General features: G+C 41.2%; 1 protein-coding gene across 8 annotated transcripts in view; it reads right to left on the reverse strand.

Annotated features, from left to right (window-relative positions):
- The window catches only part of LOC124640945 (proteoglycan 4-like), a 65,749-nt gene that overhangs the window by 8,871 nt on the left and 39,773 nt on the right, over nt 1-17,105 (reverse strand). For 5 of the 8 annotated variants that reach the window (XM_047178913.1, XM_047178912.1, XM_047178914.1 and 2 more), the window contains 6 exons: nt 14,326-14,420; nt 10,612-10,797; nt 5,372-5,509; nt 3,612-3,764; nt 811-887; nt 360-458 (listed from right to left, as the gene is read on the reverse strand). In XM_047178913.1, the coding sequence (XP_047034869.1) occupies nt 360-458; nt 811-887; nt 3,612-3,764; nt 5,372-5,509; nt 10,612-10,797; nt 14,326-14,420 (748 nt within the window). The remainder of the gene's footprint in view (nt 1-359; nt 459-810; nt 888-3,611; nt 3,765-5,371; nt 5,510-10,611; nt 10,798-14,325; nt 14,421-17,105) is intronic. The other 3 variants (XM_047178918.1, XM_047178919.1, XM_047178921.1) reach the window with 3 other exon arrangements.

The following is a 17,105-nucleotide window of genomic DNA, read 5'->3' on the forward strand; positions in this document are numbered from 1 at the left end:
GAGGTTCTCATTTTATGTGTTTTTGTAATAATTAGACTTGAGAACCTCCTTCTTTTACATAAAGACACTCCGAATCCGATTTGGAAAACGAATTAACTGTTGGAAACTGCACTATTAATAAAAAATTCTACCGGGGGGCGGATGTAACAGCGGTCAACAGCCAAATTTGAATAATTTTGCCACAGCCCTTTTTCCCAATTATGTTGAAGTCTGATTCCTTGTTAATACTGGTCTGTCAAAGTTTCTTAGCTACTGACTACCCATAATAGAGACAGCCGAATACTTTTAAATTAGCAGATTTTTTAAGCTCTTGAATGTGAAACAATTCTTATTAAAATGAAGTCAAGTGCAGTATTTACCTTAGCAACGTCCTTGTCGACGCTGGGCTCTTTGGAGACGTTGGGCGACGGCGACAGCGTGCGGCCCGGCGACGCCGACACCGACTTGCCGCGACCCGCCTGCGGACACACGTCGTGAGATTAGAACTCGATCGTATCGGTCCCATAAGCACCGTAAAACATTTTGGGAACGGCAAAATTTTGCTTATGATATTTTCGGTACCATTATCTATCGTAAATGGGATTTTTTAACACTTTGGGGGCAGAGGAGGTGCGCTGATTTAAGTGATTTTAAATTGACCTAGGTATATGATAATAAAAGACTAGACTACTTAAATAAATACAATTAAATTAATGTTTGGCGCTTACATTTTTGATTAAATAATGATTGGTGCAACGGAGAAAAACTAATAGAAACTTAGGTTTTAAACAGTTGTAAACTGTAAAGTGGCTAATCTGAGTACTCATTTACCTTATCGTGATCTTTGGATGGCTTTGGCTTTCTGTGTACAGGCGGCTTGCCCTCGCCCGGCGCGACTGGCGGCACTGCTGTAAAGTGAAATAGTTCATTAATATTTTGTCATTTAGTACGAGTTTATAGCAAATGTTACACCTTTGTGTAAAACATTTCCATATTTATTAATGGATATGTTTTGGAAAGTAGAAATAACAGATAAAAGTAACTTGGTAATACAATCATTTCTGTGTAAGTAACGAATACTGTTCCGGTACGGGTAGTAGTGCCTTCATGACGCGGGTGACGCCGCGAGAAAACAGGAACAATTACACCGACAACATAAAAATCTGTTTTCATAGGGTGGGCGTTTTGGGGGCTGCCTTTTGTTATTTTTATTGACTTTTGAAAAGTGCTTTTTTGCAGCCAAGTTGAATAAACGATTTATATTCCCACCGGGCTTAGCACTGGCATGCCGCGGACGCGGGGCGCGGGCGGCGCGGCGTGGTGTGTGCGCGGCGCGGCACGGTGTCACGCCTGCTATAGAGTACATACCGGGCTTAGCACTGGCATGCCGCGGACGCGGGGCGCGGGCGGCGCGGCGTGGTGTGTGCGCGGCGCGGCACGGTGTCACGCCTGCTATAGAGTACATACCGGGCTCAGCACTGGCATGCAAGGACGCGGGGCGCGGGCGGCGCGGCGTGGTGTGTGCGCGGCGCGGCACGGTGTCACGCCTGCTATAGAGTACATACCGGGCTTAGCACTGGCATGCAAGGACGCGGGGCGCGGGCGGCGCGGCGTGGTGTGTGCGCGGCGCGGCACGGTGTCACGCCTGCTATAGAGTACATACCGGGCTTAGCACTGGCATGCAAGGACGCGGGGCGCGGGCGGCGCGGCGTGGTGTGTGCGCGGCGCGGCACGGTGTCACGCCTGCTATAGAGTACATACCGGGCTTAGCACTGGCATGCCGCGGACGCGGGGCGCGGGCGGCGCGGCGTGGTGTGTGCGCGGCGCGGCACGGTGTCACGCCTGCTATAGAGTACATACCGGGCTTAGCACTGGCATGCCGCGGACGCGGGGCGCGGGCGGCGCGGCGTGGTGTGTGCGCGGCGCGGCACGGTGTCACGCCTGCTATAGAGTACATACCGGGCTTAGCACTGGCATGCAAGGACGCGGGGCGCGGGCGGCGCGGCGTGGTGTGTGCGCGGCGCGGCACGGTGTCACGCCTGCTATAGAGTACATACCGGGCTTAGCACTGGCATGCCGTGGACGCGGGGCGCGGGCGGCGCGGCGTGGTGTGTGCGCGGCGCGGCACGGTGTCACGCCTGCTATAGAGTACATACCGGGCTTAGCACTGGCATGCCGCGGACGCGGGGCGCGGGCGGCGCGGCGTGGTGTGTGCGCGGCGCGGCACGGTGTCACGCCTGCTATAGAGTACATACCGGGCTCAGCACTGGCATGCAAGGACGCGGGGCGCGGGCGGCGCGGCGTGGTGTGTGCGCGGCGCGGCACGGTGTCACGCCTGCTATAGAGTACATACCGGGCTTAGCACTGGCATGCAAGGACGCGGGGCGCGGGCGGCGCGGCGTGGTGTGTGCGCGGCGCGGCACGGTGTCACGCCTGCTATAGAGTACATACCGGGCTTAGCACTGGCATGCAAGGACGCGGGGCGCGGGCGGCGCGGCGTGGTGTGTGCGCGGCGCGGCACGGTGTCACGCCTGCTATAGAGTACATACCGGGCTTAGCACTGGCATGCCGCGGACGCGGGGCGCGGGCGGCGCGGCGTGGTGTGTGCGCGGCGCGGCACGGTGTCACGCCTGCTATAGAGTACATACCGGGCTTAGCACTGGCATGCCGCGGACGCGGGGCGCGGGCGGCGCGGCGTGGTGTGTGCGCGGCGCGGCACGGTGTCACGCCTGCTATAGAGTACATACCGGGCTTAGCACTGGCATGCAAGGACGCGGGGCGCGGGCGGCGCGGCGTGGTGTGTGCGCGGCGCGGCACGGTGTCACGCCTGCTATAGAGTACATACCGGGCTTAGCACTGGCATGCCGCGGACGCGGGGCGCGGGCGGCGCGGCGTGGTGTGTGCGCGGCGCGGCACGGTGTCACGCCTGCTATAGAGTACATACCGGGCTTAGCACTGGCATGCAAGGACGCGGGGCGCGGGCGGCGCGGCGTGGTGTGTGCGCGGCGCGGCACGGTGTCACGCCTGCTATAGAGTACATACCGGGCTTAGCACTGGCATGCCGCGGACGCGGGGCGCGGGCGGCGCGGCGTGGTGTGTGCGCGGCGCGGCACGGTGTCACGCCTGCTATAGAGTACATACCGGGCTTAGCACTGGCATGCAAGGACGCGGGGCGCGGGCGGCGCGGCGTGGAGTGTGCGCGGCGCGGCACGGTGTCACGCCTGCTATAGAGTACATACCGGGCTTAGCACTGGCATGCCGCGGACGCGGGGCGCGGGCGGCGCGGCGTGGTGTGTGCGCGGCGCGGCACGGTGTCACGCCTGCTATAGAGTACATACCGGGCTTAGCACTGGCATGCAAGGACGCGGGGCGCGGGCGGCGCGGCGTGGTGTGTGCGCGGCGCGGCACGGTGTCACGCCTGCTATAGAGTACATACCGGGCTTAGCACTGGCATGCAAGGACGCGGGGCGCGGGCGGCGCGGCGTGGTGTGTGCGCGGCGCGGCACGGTGTCACGCCTGCTATAGAGTACATACCGGGCTTAGCACTGGCATGCAAGGACGCGGGGCGCGGGCGGCGCGGCGTGGTGTGTGCGCGGCGCGGCACGGTGTCACGCCTGCTATAGAGTACATACCGGGCTTAGCACTGGCATGCAAGGACGCGGGGCGCGGGCGGCGCGGCGTGGTGTGTGCGCGGCGCGGCACGGTGTCGCCGCCCGCCAGTGACGTGCCGTCGCGCGACACGCTGGGCGTCGTCGCCGCACTCTGCGCTAACGTGTCGCCGCCTCCTAAACACATACGATCAGCTACAAACTTATATACTCGGTGAAAAGTTTTAAAAATGTAAAAAAAATCCATGTATTCTATAACCTATGGTGAGCTTTTTTTCTTCTACGGCCTATTTGGGGGAATTTAGTTTCCGAGGTATAACAAGGTAAAGATTTACTACTGTCGATTTTGAATAGCTGACAATGAAAATCTGACTCATAATAATTTTGGTTACACACCATGTCTAAATAAAGAACATGCTAAAGTGAGTTAATAATAATTCTATTTCTATTCATGTGAATACATTCAAATCAACGGTGTATATGTTACGTGATTCCTATGTTAGTACCTATTAATATTGTAAATTATTATATACACAAGCACACACAATTATGACATTGATATGTTAATAACATCGCTGAACATTGAATCGGCGACACAGAACATATTATTTAATTAAAAAAACAAAATACCCGACTGCACACTAAAAAAAGAGTAAAACAAGCCCCACAATAATATTGATCAATACAACTTTACTGAATATAATTTATAAATATTGATGGAAAGCATCGCAGGCGGGGACCAACAGAGGCTTATTTATAGTCATTTCGGTTGTGCACCATTTAGCAGAATTTTCGTTGGTGGCGGTCAAGGTGGTCCCCGCCTGCGATGCTTTCCATCAATATTTATAAATTATATTCAGTAAAGTTGTATTGATCAATATTATTGTGGGGCTTGTTTTACTCTTTTTTTAGTGTGCAGTCGGGTATTTTGTTTTTTTTAATAATAATTCTTTTATTTATAACTTTTTAGCTGTTTTTATTTAACGAAAATGTTGTAGATGTAGAAGACTATGTATATGTAAGTACCATTTTAAATTATTTCGACGACATTTGGCTTTAGATTACGAGTGATGTTACTCCGCAACATAAATTTACCGCCAATGCGACGTTCAAGACGATCAAGACGACGTTCATGCATTTGATCAAGACGACGTGATTGTATCGCCAAAAGAATCGCTTTTTGCTTGCTAACGCATGAGTTGCTTTGCGTTCACGCAGAATTAACATGTTCCCGTGGGAATTTTGAGAAAAAACGTATCCTATATTAATTACTCCCGTGATTGAAATGAATCTAATGATACCGCATACATATTTTTTTAAAGGGAAATTTAGAAAAAATATCCCGTGGGACTTTTAGGATAAAATGTATCCTATGACACTCCCGTAATCAAGACAAATCTAACGATACCTCATACATCAAAATCCATCAAGCCGTTTAGGCTACAGGAGGTCACAAAGGAACAGACATACATACATACATACATACTTACATACACTCGAAAAACATTACCCTCCTTCTTTGGCAGTCGGGTAAAAATATAACGAACAAGCAAAAAAAACGAACCTTAAAAAATAATAGTCACAAATTAAAATTTTCTAGTTTTCGTCAACCTAAATAGGTATGGGTTACACAAATTATTATTTTTTTGTTTTTGTCAACCTGTATATGGGTCATACAAATTAAAATTTACTTTTTTTTTTCTCAAGACTGTTTTGTCGTCCATATTATTTTCAACACCTATCCTACTTAACACACACTTATCATCCTATCTGTAAGTACATACCTCTAGGCGTATTAACGCCGGTGCCAGCAATGGAGGCGGGTCTCGGCTTGCGCGGCGCGGCGACGTTGCGGCGCGGCACGGCGCCCGATAGCGCGCTGCCCGGCCGCGAGCCCGGCGTCGTGTCGCCCGACCGCGGCTCTGCGTATACACATGCTATGTACAGCGGGGAGGACGGTATCGTGACGTACGTGGATCATTGCGTATATGTGTAATGGGGTAAGAGTGAATGATAGTATGTATACAGAGTGTGTCCCTAATCACATTAAATGTCAACTTGTCAAAACATACGATACTCTCTGCTTTACACATGATGTTGTAAATTAGGACATCGAAAAATGACTCCCGTGGCTAAACCGCTGAATGGATTAAGTTATTTTTTTTACAATTCGCCATAGAATGTCATAAAGTATTGTGATAGGATTTAATGTGATTAGGTATGATACACCTGATATGTTATGATGGTATTAAGAATGAGATGAAAGATTATGATATATACTTATATGTGTACATGATATTTGTTTTGTCGTCGTCTTCTGTCAACTTTTACTAATCAAAGATTAATCTTCCTTTATTGTGATAAGGTCGAAAATCGGTTGAAGAAATTTGACGGATTGAGGTACGGTGTTGTGCTGTCATCTATCGTCAATACACATGTCCTATACATGTGTATACGGCGTATGTAGAATGATGTAAGTGGTGGATGACGAAATTGTATGTCTGTATGATACATGAATTTATTTTGTACCATTCTATACGTAATAATACATGTGTGTATGTCGTGTGTCGAATGGGAGAATAATATGTAGAGTATGTGCATGATGCTTGGTATATGGTACTAGTATTTGGGATTTAGACCTGTTTATTTTATAGTGGTATGTAGAAAGGGTGGGAGGCGAAGTTAGTTTATTTATGTGTGTGTGCATGATACTTATTAAAACAAATGAATTTATTTTGTAATTCATTCTACACGTGTGTATACGTCGTGTATAGAATAAGTACCTATGTTTAGAATGGGGATAGAGAGATAATATGGAGTATGATAATTGTTGATATGGTAAAGGTTTGTGAGATCTATAGACCTGTCTTTACAGTAAATAATAATGTGTTATTCGAACATTAGTTGTCAAAGTTTTAATAAATAAATGGCATATAGAATGTACGAAAGGTGAAGACTGGATGGAATCACCTTGTAAATTGTATATGAAACTTTATAAAGTCTCAAGGTGTAAAGAGAATGAATTTTATGAATACCGATTTTGTTTCCTGCGGTTATACAGGGTGTGTCGTACCTTATCACATTAAATCCTATCACATATACTTTATGATATTCTATGGCGAATTGTAAGAAAAATAACCTAATACATTCAGTGGTTTAGCCACTGGAGTCATTTTTCGTTTTCATAATTTACAACATCATGTGTAAAGCAGAGATAAAGTTAGGAGTATCTAATGTTTTGATCAGTTGACATCTGTCAGTTTTCAAGAGAGAATTTCCGTTGTTTGTAATGACTGACATGTATATGGTGTTCTAATTTTCGCAACATTTTTATTCTATCTACTTTGTTAGAAAAATTCATTTTTTTATTTTTGCGTATTTTTATTTTTCCTTTGTGTTAATCGAAATGTATTAAGCAGTATATTAACGCATTTCATTTAATGTGATTATGAACGACACACCCGGTATATGTACTTTACTGTATGTATATCACGTGGGTAAGTGATGATGATTTTCAAGATATTTCACCATTTTTAACCAATTTTCAAAGCCGATTATTTACAAAATTCTTTTCAAAATCAAACCATGCTAGTAATAAATTGTAGTTTTGTGTGTATACCTGAATGCTCAGTGATGAATGATCAAGATGAAGGGAAGTGCATTTGTACACGTTTTAGTTTGAAAGCTAAGCTGTTTGTTATTCTCACCTTTTGGAAGAAGCTGGTAACACCACCGGGTAGGCTAGACCAAGATTGTTTATGCTCGGGTACATAATGGCTCATTTTCGCGCAAGTTGTTTTCAAAAATAAGTGAGAGAGATGTCTCCAAAAAGTCCGTTATAAGAAGATAGCATGACAATTCAATGCTTTTGCAAAGTTGCGACTACTGTCCAGTATACATTTATGTTTTCATATATTTTAAAACCCAGGTATACCTGGATTTTCAGCATGATATGTGTCAGACTTTGGAGAAGGTTTTAGATATAAGTATTATTGAAGTGGGTTTTAATTTGTTTGCATTTTTTATTGATTAAGTTACGATAAGCCATTATGTAGACGAGCAAATAGAGGTAGCGGTAAATACCTTTTAGCCCGTTGTTTTCATTGTAAAATAAGCCTAAAGCTGTAAGGAATAAATACCAAAATGGAACGAGGATTGCCCAAACCAAGCGACCCAGTGAAAGACGATGGAATAAGAAAATAATGATAGTGATAGAAGAACAGTTTTGAATTTGGAATAGTGAAGAATAGATTTTCGAATAAGTAATAAAAATGATAAGAAACGACATTACATATGTACAAAACCTTCACCCAATCCAATTTTGAAAACAAGTGAAAGGCTAGTTGTAGTATATCTTGAATAATGTAGGTAAGTCCAATTTTATTTGGGGCTCATTAATAATATCATACAACTATGTATGTCATACAGTTGGATAAAAGAAGAATAATAAAAGAGGAAATAAAGTAAATTAAAAACAACATGAACAAACATATGAAATTGTTCATTGGAATCTGTCAATATCCGCTCGAATGTATGTTGTTTTCCAATATAATGTTGCAACAATACGGCTGATTATAAACAATAATTTTGTTGACAGTTATTTTGTATATCGACTATACACATTATAATTATTATATTATTTATACTTATTTAAAACTAATATTTAAATTATAACACTAGTTTACAAAATCAAACTTTTTGCCTGTTGCCGTGGATTTAATGGCTGGTAACATTCACTTATGTTTAGTTTTTATTAATTACACCCGCAAAAATTTTTTTGTAGCTCGACTTTACTTGTTATTGACTTTCTCTTTTCTGAACCTTTTTCAGTCGCTGAAGTACGTATTTTATTGTAATTATACAAATATGTGAAGTTTTTACAACACGAGTAGTTCAAGGAGGCGGTGTTTGAACAATCCAAACCATGTTTGTTACTTACGTGGAGAATATGTGTTTGAGAAGAGTAGAAATGTCACCAGAGACGCTTAAAAATACTTATTTTTTATATTTTGGAATGTTGTTAGATAAAAATGACAAATCTTGGGCTCCTGATTGTGTTTGTAAATCGTGCGTTGAATATTTAAGATTATGGAAAAGTGGTAAAAGAAGTACTTTTCAACTTAAAACACCAACTATTTGGAAAGAATCGAAAAATCATCTCGACGACTCTTACTTTTGTAGCGTGAACATAAACAGCTTAAACACCAAAAATCGAGCTAAATGGCAAAACCGAAGTAGAACATGTGTTTAGCGACCAGTGCAGCATTCACCTGAACTTTCAGAGAATAAAAATTATATTGAATTTTGAAAAATTATAATGAAAATTATGTTGAACTTGTCGAAGACCTGCTTTTACAAATAAGAGGTATGGGATGCAATTTGAGCATAAACTCACTTCCTCTTCAGTCATCTGGACAGATTTTCCAGAAAATTTAGGAGATATGAGCGAAGAGCAGGGGAGAACGTATGCATCAAGATTAACGTGTCATGGAAGAACGTTATCAGGGTTTCTGGGATGTAAATATGATGTCTGACTATTGCTGGTCTCTGATACGCCATTTCCCAAAGTCTACACATAAGAGAAGAGCTTTAAAGCCAAGTTTTTTGGAACTTAACAATTAATATAATTTTTAAACAAATATTCTTTAAGGTAAATCCACGTTTTTTCTCTTTAAACCGCACTTAGCTGAATCTCAAAAACTAGAGCTGATAAAAAAAAACTACTAATAGTTTTAAATATGGTTAAATATGAGTAGTCAACAACAGCTTAAAAAATCCCGGCAACAAATGTACTGTAAACTAGTGTAATTAAGGACTAAACATTGTTAGTGACATTTCCCCCAACAACAAAATTACGTGTGTCGACAATTAGTGACAAGTTTTCTTAAATTAACAAAAATAATAAGCTGTTAATGGCGTGATAACGAAACCCTGCGACAATAAGCAAAACCCTCACAATATTTTTCAAAAGCGCACCTTAAATAAAAGCATAAAAACCTACGCCAAAAAGGTTGACAAAGCCAAATCATGGCAACACTTAGTTTAGGACAAGATTGCCAGAGGCAAAAAGACCTGATTTTCACACAATATATTTCAATCGTAGTAAACACTTCACAATAGACTGGCAGAAAACACACACTCGGTTACTAGCAAACACTACATCTATTTAATACCACACTTCAAAATAAAAGCTTGCTTCACACAACCCTTTCTAGGCGTAAAGACTACACAATCTTACGGCAAATCTCACATAACCCACAGACTCGGATCAACCCTTAGTAATATCCATTTTTCGCTTCGTCGTTTTTGTGTGCTCAAGCACGACTACAATAGAAAGCAAAGCACACACCTTAGGCTAAGGCCAATCAAAAGTTATATTGCCAAATCCTCCATGTATTATACCCACTTTTGATTATATCGAGGAAAAGCAACCAATCAAATAGGCATAAAACTTTCAAGCTTAGCTTCACGCTGCAAGTAGCACACATTTGTTCATCACCATATTTGTGTTTGTTCCTCGCACTCATACAAACTTTGTTTAATTTGTGACAACCCCAAAATAATGTTAACACAGAATTATGACATAGGCATAATATGACAGACATTAGTAGAAGACCCTGTTAACACCGAGATCTTGCAAAAACCATTCGCCCATTCCATACAAGTACAAGGAGCTATATAGAGCCTCATTTCTTTCAGACAACCAGTTATAATTCTGATGTTTAAAATATTGACTTTCGAAAATCGCTCGTATTCCTTTCCATCACTCTCTCTCTCTCTCTCTCTTTGCAGCTATTTATCCCATATGGTGGTGGGGTTAGCTTTCCTTATTTCTTTTCCACTTCGCTCTATCTACGACATCGTTCTCGGACACCTGGCACTCCTTCATATCTTTCGAAACCACGTCGTATTCCTTTCCATCACTCTTTCACACAAACCCCTTTCTCTGCCAAAAAGCGAAAACTGAGCCTCCCAAAAAACCCGAAGCGAAGCTCTTACGAAGCAGCGACGTGATATATCTTACGGGCCCTGTTGAGGTGATGCATGGACGGCGAGGCGGAGTGCAGCGGGCGCGCGGCGGGCAGGCGGTCCAGCCGCGTCATGGAGTAGGCCCTACCTGGCGCGCGCGGGGCCGGCACTGTGGGCACCAGGTCCGTGCGTCGCCGGGCCACTGACGACCACACCACCGGGGCTGTGCGCTCGGGTTCGTCTACAAGCAGAGGGTGGTAATGTTGGTCATTTTGTTCATTATAATAAGGAAGGAAGGCAAGTGATCTTTTGATATGTCATATAATTATAATTGGTCTTCATTAAAACGCATGAGTAACCATTAGAAATAAATATCACAAACAGAATAAATATCACAAAGAGAATCTAAAAATAAAATTGGTGAGCTACAGATTTTATCACCTAACAAGCCTCAGTATTGTCGGAGTTTTCTCAAATGCTGATGATGGATTTTTGTTTATTTATTTATTTACTAGCTTCTGCCCGCGACTTCGTACGCGGATCCTGTCCCTTATGCCAGCGACTACGGGGTCAGCAAAATCAAAGATCTGAATAGTCGCAATAGACGTGAACATACGGATAAAAGTAGTGATTCTAATTAGTCCGCATTTAAGTTGTGTGTGGCAAAAATATTACGTAAAAAAACATTAAATAGATGACAAAGTCGTGGTGACTTAGTGGAATTCGTGGTGGTTTAGTGGGTAGAGAACCAATCTCTTAAGTATGAGCGTGCGTCTTTAATTCCAGGTCTGGCAAGTGCCTGCCAATGCAACTTTTCTAAGTTCGTATGTACTTTCTACGTATATTTTGGATACCAACGACCGTTATTTGGAGGGGATGTTAAACTGTAGGTTCCGACTGTCATTGAACATTCCATTCTTGGCAGTCGTTATGGGTAGTCAGAAGCCAGTAAGTCTTACCAAGGGGAGTTGGTTTGAGCGGGTAACCGGGTTGTGGAGGTCAGATAGGCAGTCGCTCCTTGTAAAACACTGGTACTCAGTTGCATCGTGACTGGAAGTCGACCCTAACATAATTGGGACAAAGGCTCTTGAGATAATAACGACAATAATAATGAGATATAGGCACCGCAGGACATCTGAGGCTGACGACGGGGAGTAGCGACCCCGCGGGGCTATATATACTGAGTTCTCCAGGGAGTGTATACTGTCCCCCATCTCCGGCCGGTCGGAGTGAACCATGACGGGGGTAGGTCTCACGCCTCTGGCTTGGCTTGGCCGTCCAGAGTGGAGTCGCTAAAGCAGGATTAGTAGCCCTGCTCGGAGGATAGGTGCCTCATGGTAAGCACAGGGAGCGCGTAATCTGCGTTTAAAGTCCGCCGAGGTATTCTCACCCTTCAGCCGCTCATGTCCCTGTTGCCCTCTTGTTGCTATTCAGTGACTGGTTCCCGGGGGCCCAGTAAGTGAGGTGGCGAGTCTCCACCTGCCGTTTTTACATGTACCTAATACATTGTCATCCACTAACATCCCATCACAATAGCCCAAGTAGTTTTCCTCCATAGTTAGCAATAGTTTAGCACAGAACCGGGGATTGTCTTTTTTTTAACGACGTCCACCGGGGATTGTCCTTGGATTCATTTATATAGTGTATAAAGGGATAATCGTCGGTTTTGTGTCACAATTTCATTAAAGTTGTCTCAAAAGGACTTCAGCGTGTTGGCTTCGGCCCCACGTTTGCCTCCCAAAAATTTGGAACTCTGTAGTCCCGAGGTCTGGAAGAGACATACAAAATAATAATGAGATATAATGCAACAAAGTTAGAGAGTGGGGGCTCGTGACGCCACGTCTAGGTATATAAAATTTGTACTAAGCAGTGACTTAACCCGAAAATCAAGCGTTGTTGTATCTTCGTTATTATTTGTTTGTGTGAGAGAGAAAAGAAAAATGCGTCAATAGAGAGTGCTTATCAGATTGAACCACTTTTGCTAAAACGTCATATCTTCATATGCTTCATATAGTCTAGCAGGGCTCCTGGAGTTCCACATCAGGTGTTTTACATCTTCAATTTTTATAAGTCAACAGAGAGTGCTTATCAGATTGAACAACTTTTACTAAAACGTCATACCTCTACATGCTATAGTCTGGCTGGGCCCTGGAGTTCCACATCAGATGTTTTAGATCTTCAATTTGTATAAGTCAATAGAAAGTGCTTATCAAATTGAACAACTTTTGCTAAAACGTCATACCTGTATATGGTACAGAGAAGCTTGGCTCTTGGGGTTCCACATCAGGTGTTCCAGATCTTAAAATTTATTGTCTCAGCTGAAAATGCTCATCAAATGAAACAATTTTTGCCACGGCACCATATTTGTATCTCTTATAGTTTTATTGGTCTGTTGGAGTTCTGCATCAGGTCTTCAAGTTTCGAAGATAAATTATAGCCTATATGTTGACCAGGCTTAATACTAATACAACAAAGAAAAAATCATTGAAATCCGTTCAGTAGTTCGGAAGATTAGCGTGTACAAACAAACAGACATACAGACATACAGACAGAATTTTTTTTTGGATTTGTGCTCCATTACTGTTTCTAAACCCCACCCAATTATTATTTTTTTAATATATTCAATGTACAGACACAGTTTTTTTTACAGATTTATTATATGTATAGATTTATTGTGGAATTGTACCGGCTGATAATGAATGAGTAGGTAGCATACGGGGTGCTTAAAGGACCCTCTTAGATACGGTACAAGGTCAAGAAAAGAGAAGCTTATGTCGACCTGACCTTATATTAACCATAAAACTGCTAAAAATGAATAAAATGGGTCTTAACATTTTATACTACAACTTGCAAATCGTGAATTGCACTTGTGAGCTCATGAGAAATCCCAAGATGGTCATCAACTTACGTATCTACAATCATAAATAACACTTAAACGTATATCTTATTGTAAGTTATAAGTTTATAACAACTGATGCAACTCCCAACAAAATAAAATCCTGCATTTAGCACAATAAAACTGCTAAACCAAGTTACACATACGTGCAGATCACGAGTAACGCTTGAACGGCCAGCTTACACAGCGTATTAGCATAATCTTTTCTTAATCTATAGCGCAAGGCCGCGACGTACTCGATCTCAATACAATAGCCGACGCTTAGAAAAAAAGATAATTATAATGTGGGGACAATTATTTCGACCATTAGTGTAATGTATGCGACAATGGCGGGCTTTTTTTGTAGTATGTAGGTATACAAAGTTAAGTTTGATTGCTGATGATTATTTTGTTTGTTTACGAATAAAATTATAAAATATGACTTACAGAAACTCATGAACATCACAGCTCCGGCTAGCAGCATGAATAAGAAAAATAATCTTAGAAAGTATAGTTCGTGCAAAACTTAATGGAGAAACATGCAAGGCACTGCACTGAAACCATTTTTAGGTATCAGTAGGAGAGACAGAGGTGCACAGGTATGGGCTATATGCGCTTGTGCTCGGATATAATTACGTTGCAAGACGCCATTAAGTTTGGCAAGAACTACACCACACAAGAAGAACAGTAAAAGTTATAGCTAGTAGGAAAAGGTTTTGACAGAGTTACTCTGTGTTGCAGATCCATTAAAGTTAAAGCTTCTTCAAATCTATTGCGGCCTGCCATCAAGGTAAAAATTGTTAGCAATAGATTTAAAGACGCTTTAATTTTAATGGATTTTTCTGCAAATGACGGTTAGTATTATGAAAATGATATACTTATATATTATATTACCTTTATTATCAGTGTCTGAGGTATCCAGCTGCAACGCGGAAGCGCGTCTCGTGAGCGGCGCAGACGCAAACATCACATTTGTTGTTGATGCCGCCCTGAAAACATCGTGCAAACCATATTAGACAATATTACTATACATTTAGGTACGTAGTTAGGGTTAATATTGCATGACAGATGCAACGAGCTACTGTTATTTTTATAAGCTAATTTATAAATGTATGGTACATTTATTTGCACTGAAGTGTAAACCTATAAAACAATGCGACAATCACAATTTACACCTCTAATCCTTAATTCTATAAATATATAATTTACAAAAAATATTCACTTGCACCTTTGTTGACTAAACTCATTTGCAGCTGAATATTTCAATCATCAGTCTCTTATGAAAAAATTGAAATTATCAAAGACAAAACGATGTTCTAAATACCCAGCTTCAAATTATTAGATAAAAATGGTGCAAGGTCTCATAATATTTTAAAATAATATTCCTGAAATTGTCAAAAAAAGTCAAGTGCAAAGTTTCTATAAGTATTACTATTCTGTAAAAATATTAACAAAATTGGTACACAGAAGAAGTGTTATGTTACATCTAATCAATATTCAACATATATGCAACGTGTTATGTATCTACTTATAGAGCAGGCTGTTATATTGCGTATCTACACTTAAAAGCAATATGCATTAATATTTGTTTGTTCTATACTTGCTAAGTGTTCGTAATTGTGGTAGGTTGATATATACTATGTGTTGATATATGGCTACTTCCTTATGCTATAGATTCGTTTATGGTATTCTAGGTCATGCAAGGTATACCAGTCTTTTCTACTGTTTAATAATAAAGGTCATTGAGATGTTTTCATGGAGGTTATAATTTAAGATCTATAACTTAGTCTCATATTTCAATTAAATCGTTATGAGAACCTAATCCTAAAACCAACGTAGGTATCCAATCCAATCTAATTCCAACTTTTTTATTCGGTTGTTGCAGCGAGTAAATGAAAAAGTTAACTTTAATATGACCATGTAAAATTTACTTCTTTCGACACCTCTCTATCTAGGTATATCGGGTGTGTCGTTCACAATCACATTAAATGAAATGCGTTAATATACTGGTTAATATATGTCGATTAACACAAAGAAAAAAGAAAAATACGTAAAAATAAAAAAATGAATTTTTCAAACAAAGTAAATAGAATAAAAATGTGCGAAAATTAGAACACCATATAAAAGTCAGTCATTACCATAGACATAATATTAGTAAACAGGACTGCGCATATAAACCCAAAAAACGAGCCGAGTGAAACAGTTAGTACGGAGGCTGTCTGTCCCTTTCTAATAGGGTGACTATGAGATTAAGCTATGTGAGACAAATCCGAATTTGCTAAGATTATTAAACACAGATTAGTATTGAAGTTTTAACTTACGCAGTTTGTGACCTTAAGATACTAATAAAGGCTTTTAATAATTAGCGGAAATTAGCAGTATAAAAGCAGGAAGATTCGAAGTGAAGACTGTTTTTTTTTTGTATTTCTACTTCATATATAGACTGCTGAGCCATTTATGTCGCCTTTTTTCATTTTTTGGGAAGCTATAACAATAGTACAACAGTTTTAAAATCCATCACCGATATTTTGACTCGTTACAAGAATTCATGGGCACCCTAGTTGTTTGGTTTACGAAAATGTTATTATTAGCTAACCTGTGGAGCGATATATTGCAACCACCATAGGATTCACTTTTGTAAGTAGAAACGCAACACTTTTTCACCATTTTAACAGTTTAAATTGATTTAATACAAAAAAATATAAACAAAATTTTAAATGCTGATTACGCGCCAAGAATGTTCAGGGTTACCGCTAGAAAATAAAAAAAAGCAAAATAAAAATTTATGTTGTTTATGTTTTAATAATAAATACGAATAAATTAATGCGATTTTTATTAATTTGTTGACTTACAATTGTTAAAATAAGATAAAAATATAAGTGATTCAATTGTTTTTTGGGAAGACAAAACTTTTGATCACAACATTTTTTTATGCTGGCAAGGTGTTAGAAAGAGACAAACAGCCTCCGTTCGAACTATCCCGCTCGGCTCGGATTTGCCTCTGTGTATTATGCAACCAATTTAGTACCTTATTGCGTTAAAATAGAGTTCATTTTCGTAAATATATATTTTGAGCGTGCGCAATCTTGTTTAGTAATATTATATCTATGGTCATTACAAACAACTGAAATTCTCCCTTGAAAACTGACAGCTGTCAACCGATCAAAACATTCGATATTCCTAACTTTATCTCTGCTTTACACATGATGTTGTAAATTATAAAAACGAAAAATGACTCCTGTGGTTAAACCACTGAATGGATTAGGTTATTTTTTTTACAATCCGCCATAGAATATTATAAAGTATATGCCATAGGATTTAATGTGATTATGAACGACACACCCGATATAAATGTTATATAGCCAACAAATTATTGACGAGTTTAAGGCTTTATGCACGTAATGGAGAGTGACCTTTGAATAACAGGGATTGGTCACACGAGCTACTTTTAACACGATATCATCATGGGGCGGGTCGCTAGTAAACTATATAAGTTATACCATCGCATATGTGCTCTGGTATGTCTGATTTTAATCTGATGTTGTGGTAAAAAGACACAAGGGTCGGTTGCATCACTTAACTTTTAAGATGTTTAATCTCATGGACGGAGTGAGCCATATTTGTATGAGTAAATGTGTCTATGCAGGTTACTTACACGACTGATTGCTTATCAT

Source organism: Helicoverpa zea, chromosome 21 (genome assembly GCF_022581195.2).
Source record: "Helicoverpa zea isolate HzStark_Cry1AcR chromosome 21, ilHelZeax1.1, whole genome shotgun sequence".
Taxonomy (NCBI): Eukaryota; Metazoa; Arthropoda; class Insecta; order Lepidoptera; family Noctuidae; genus Helicoverpa; species Helicoverpa zea.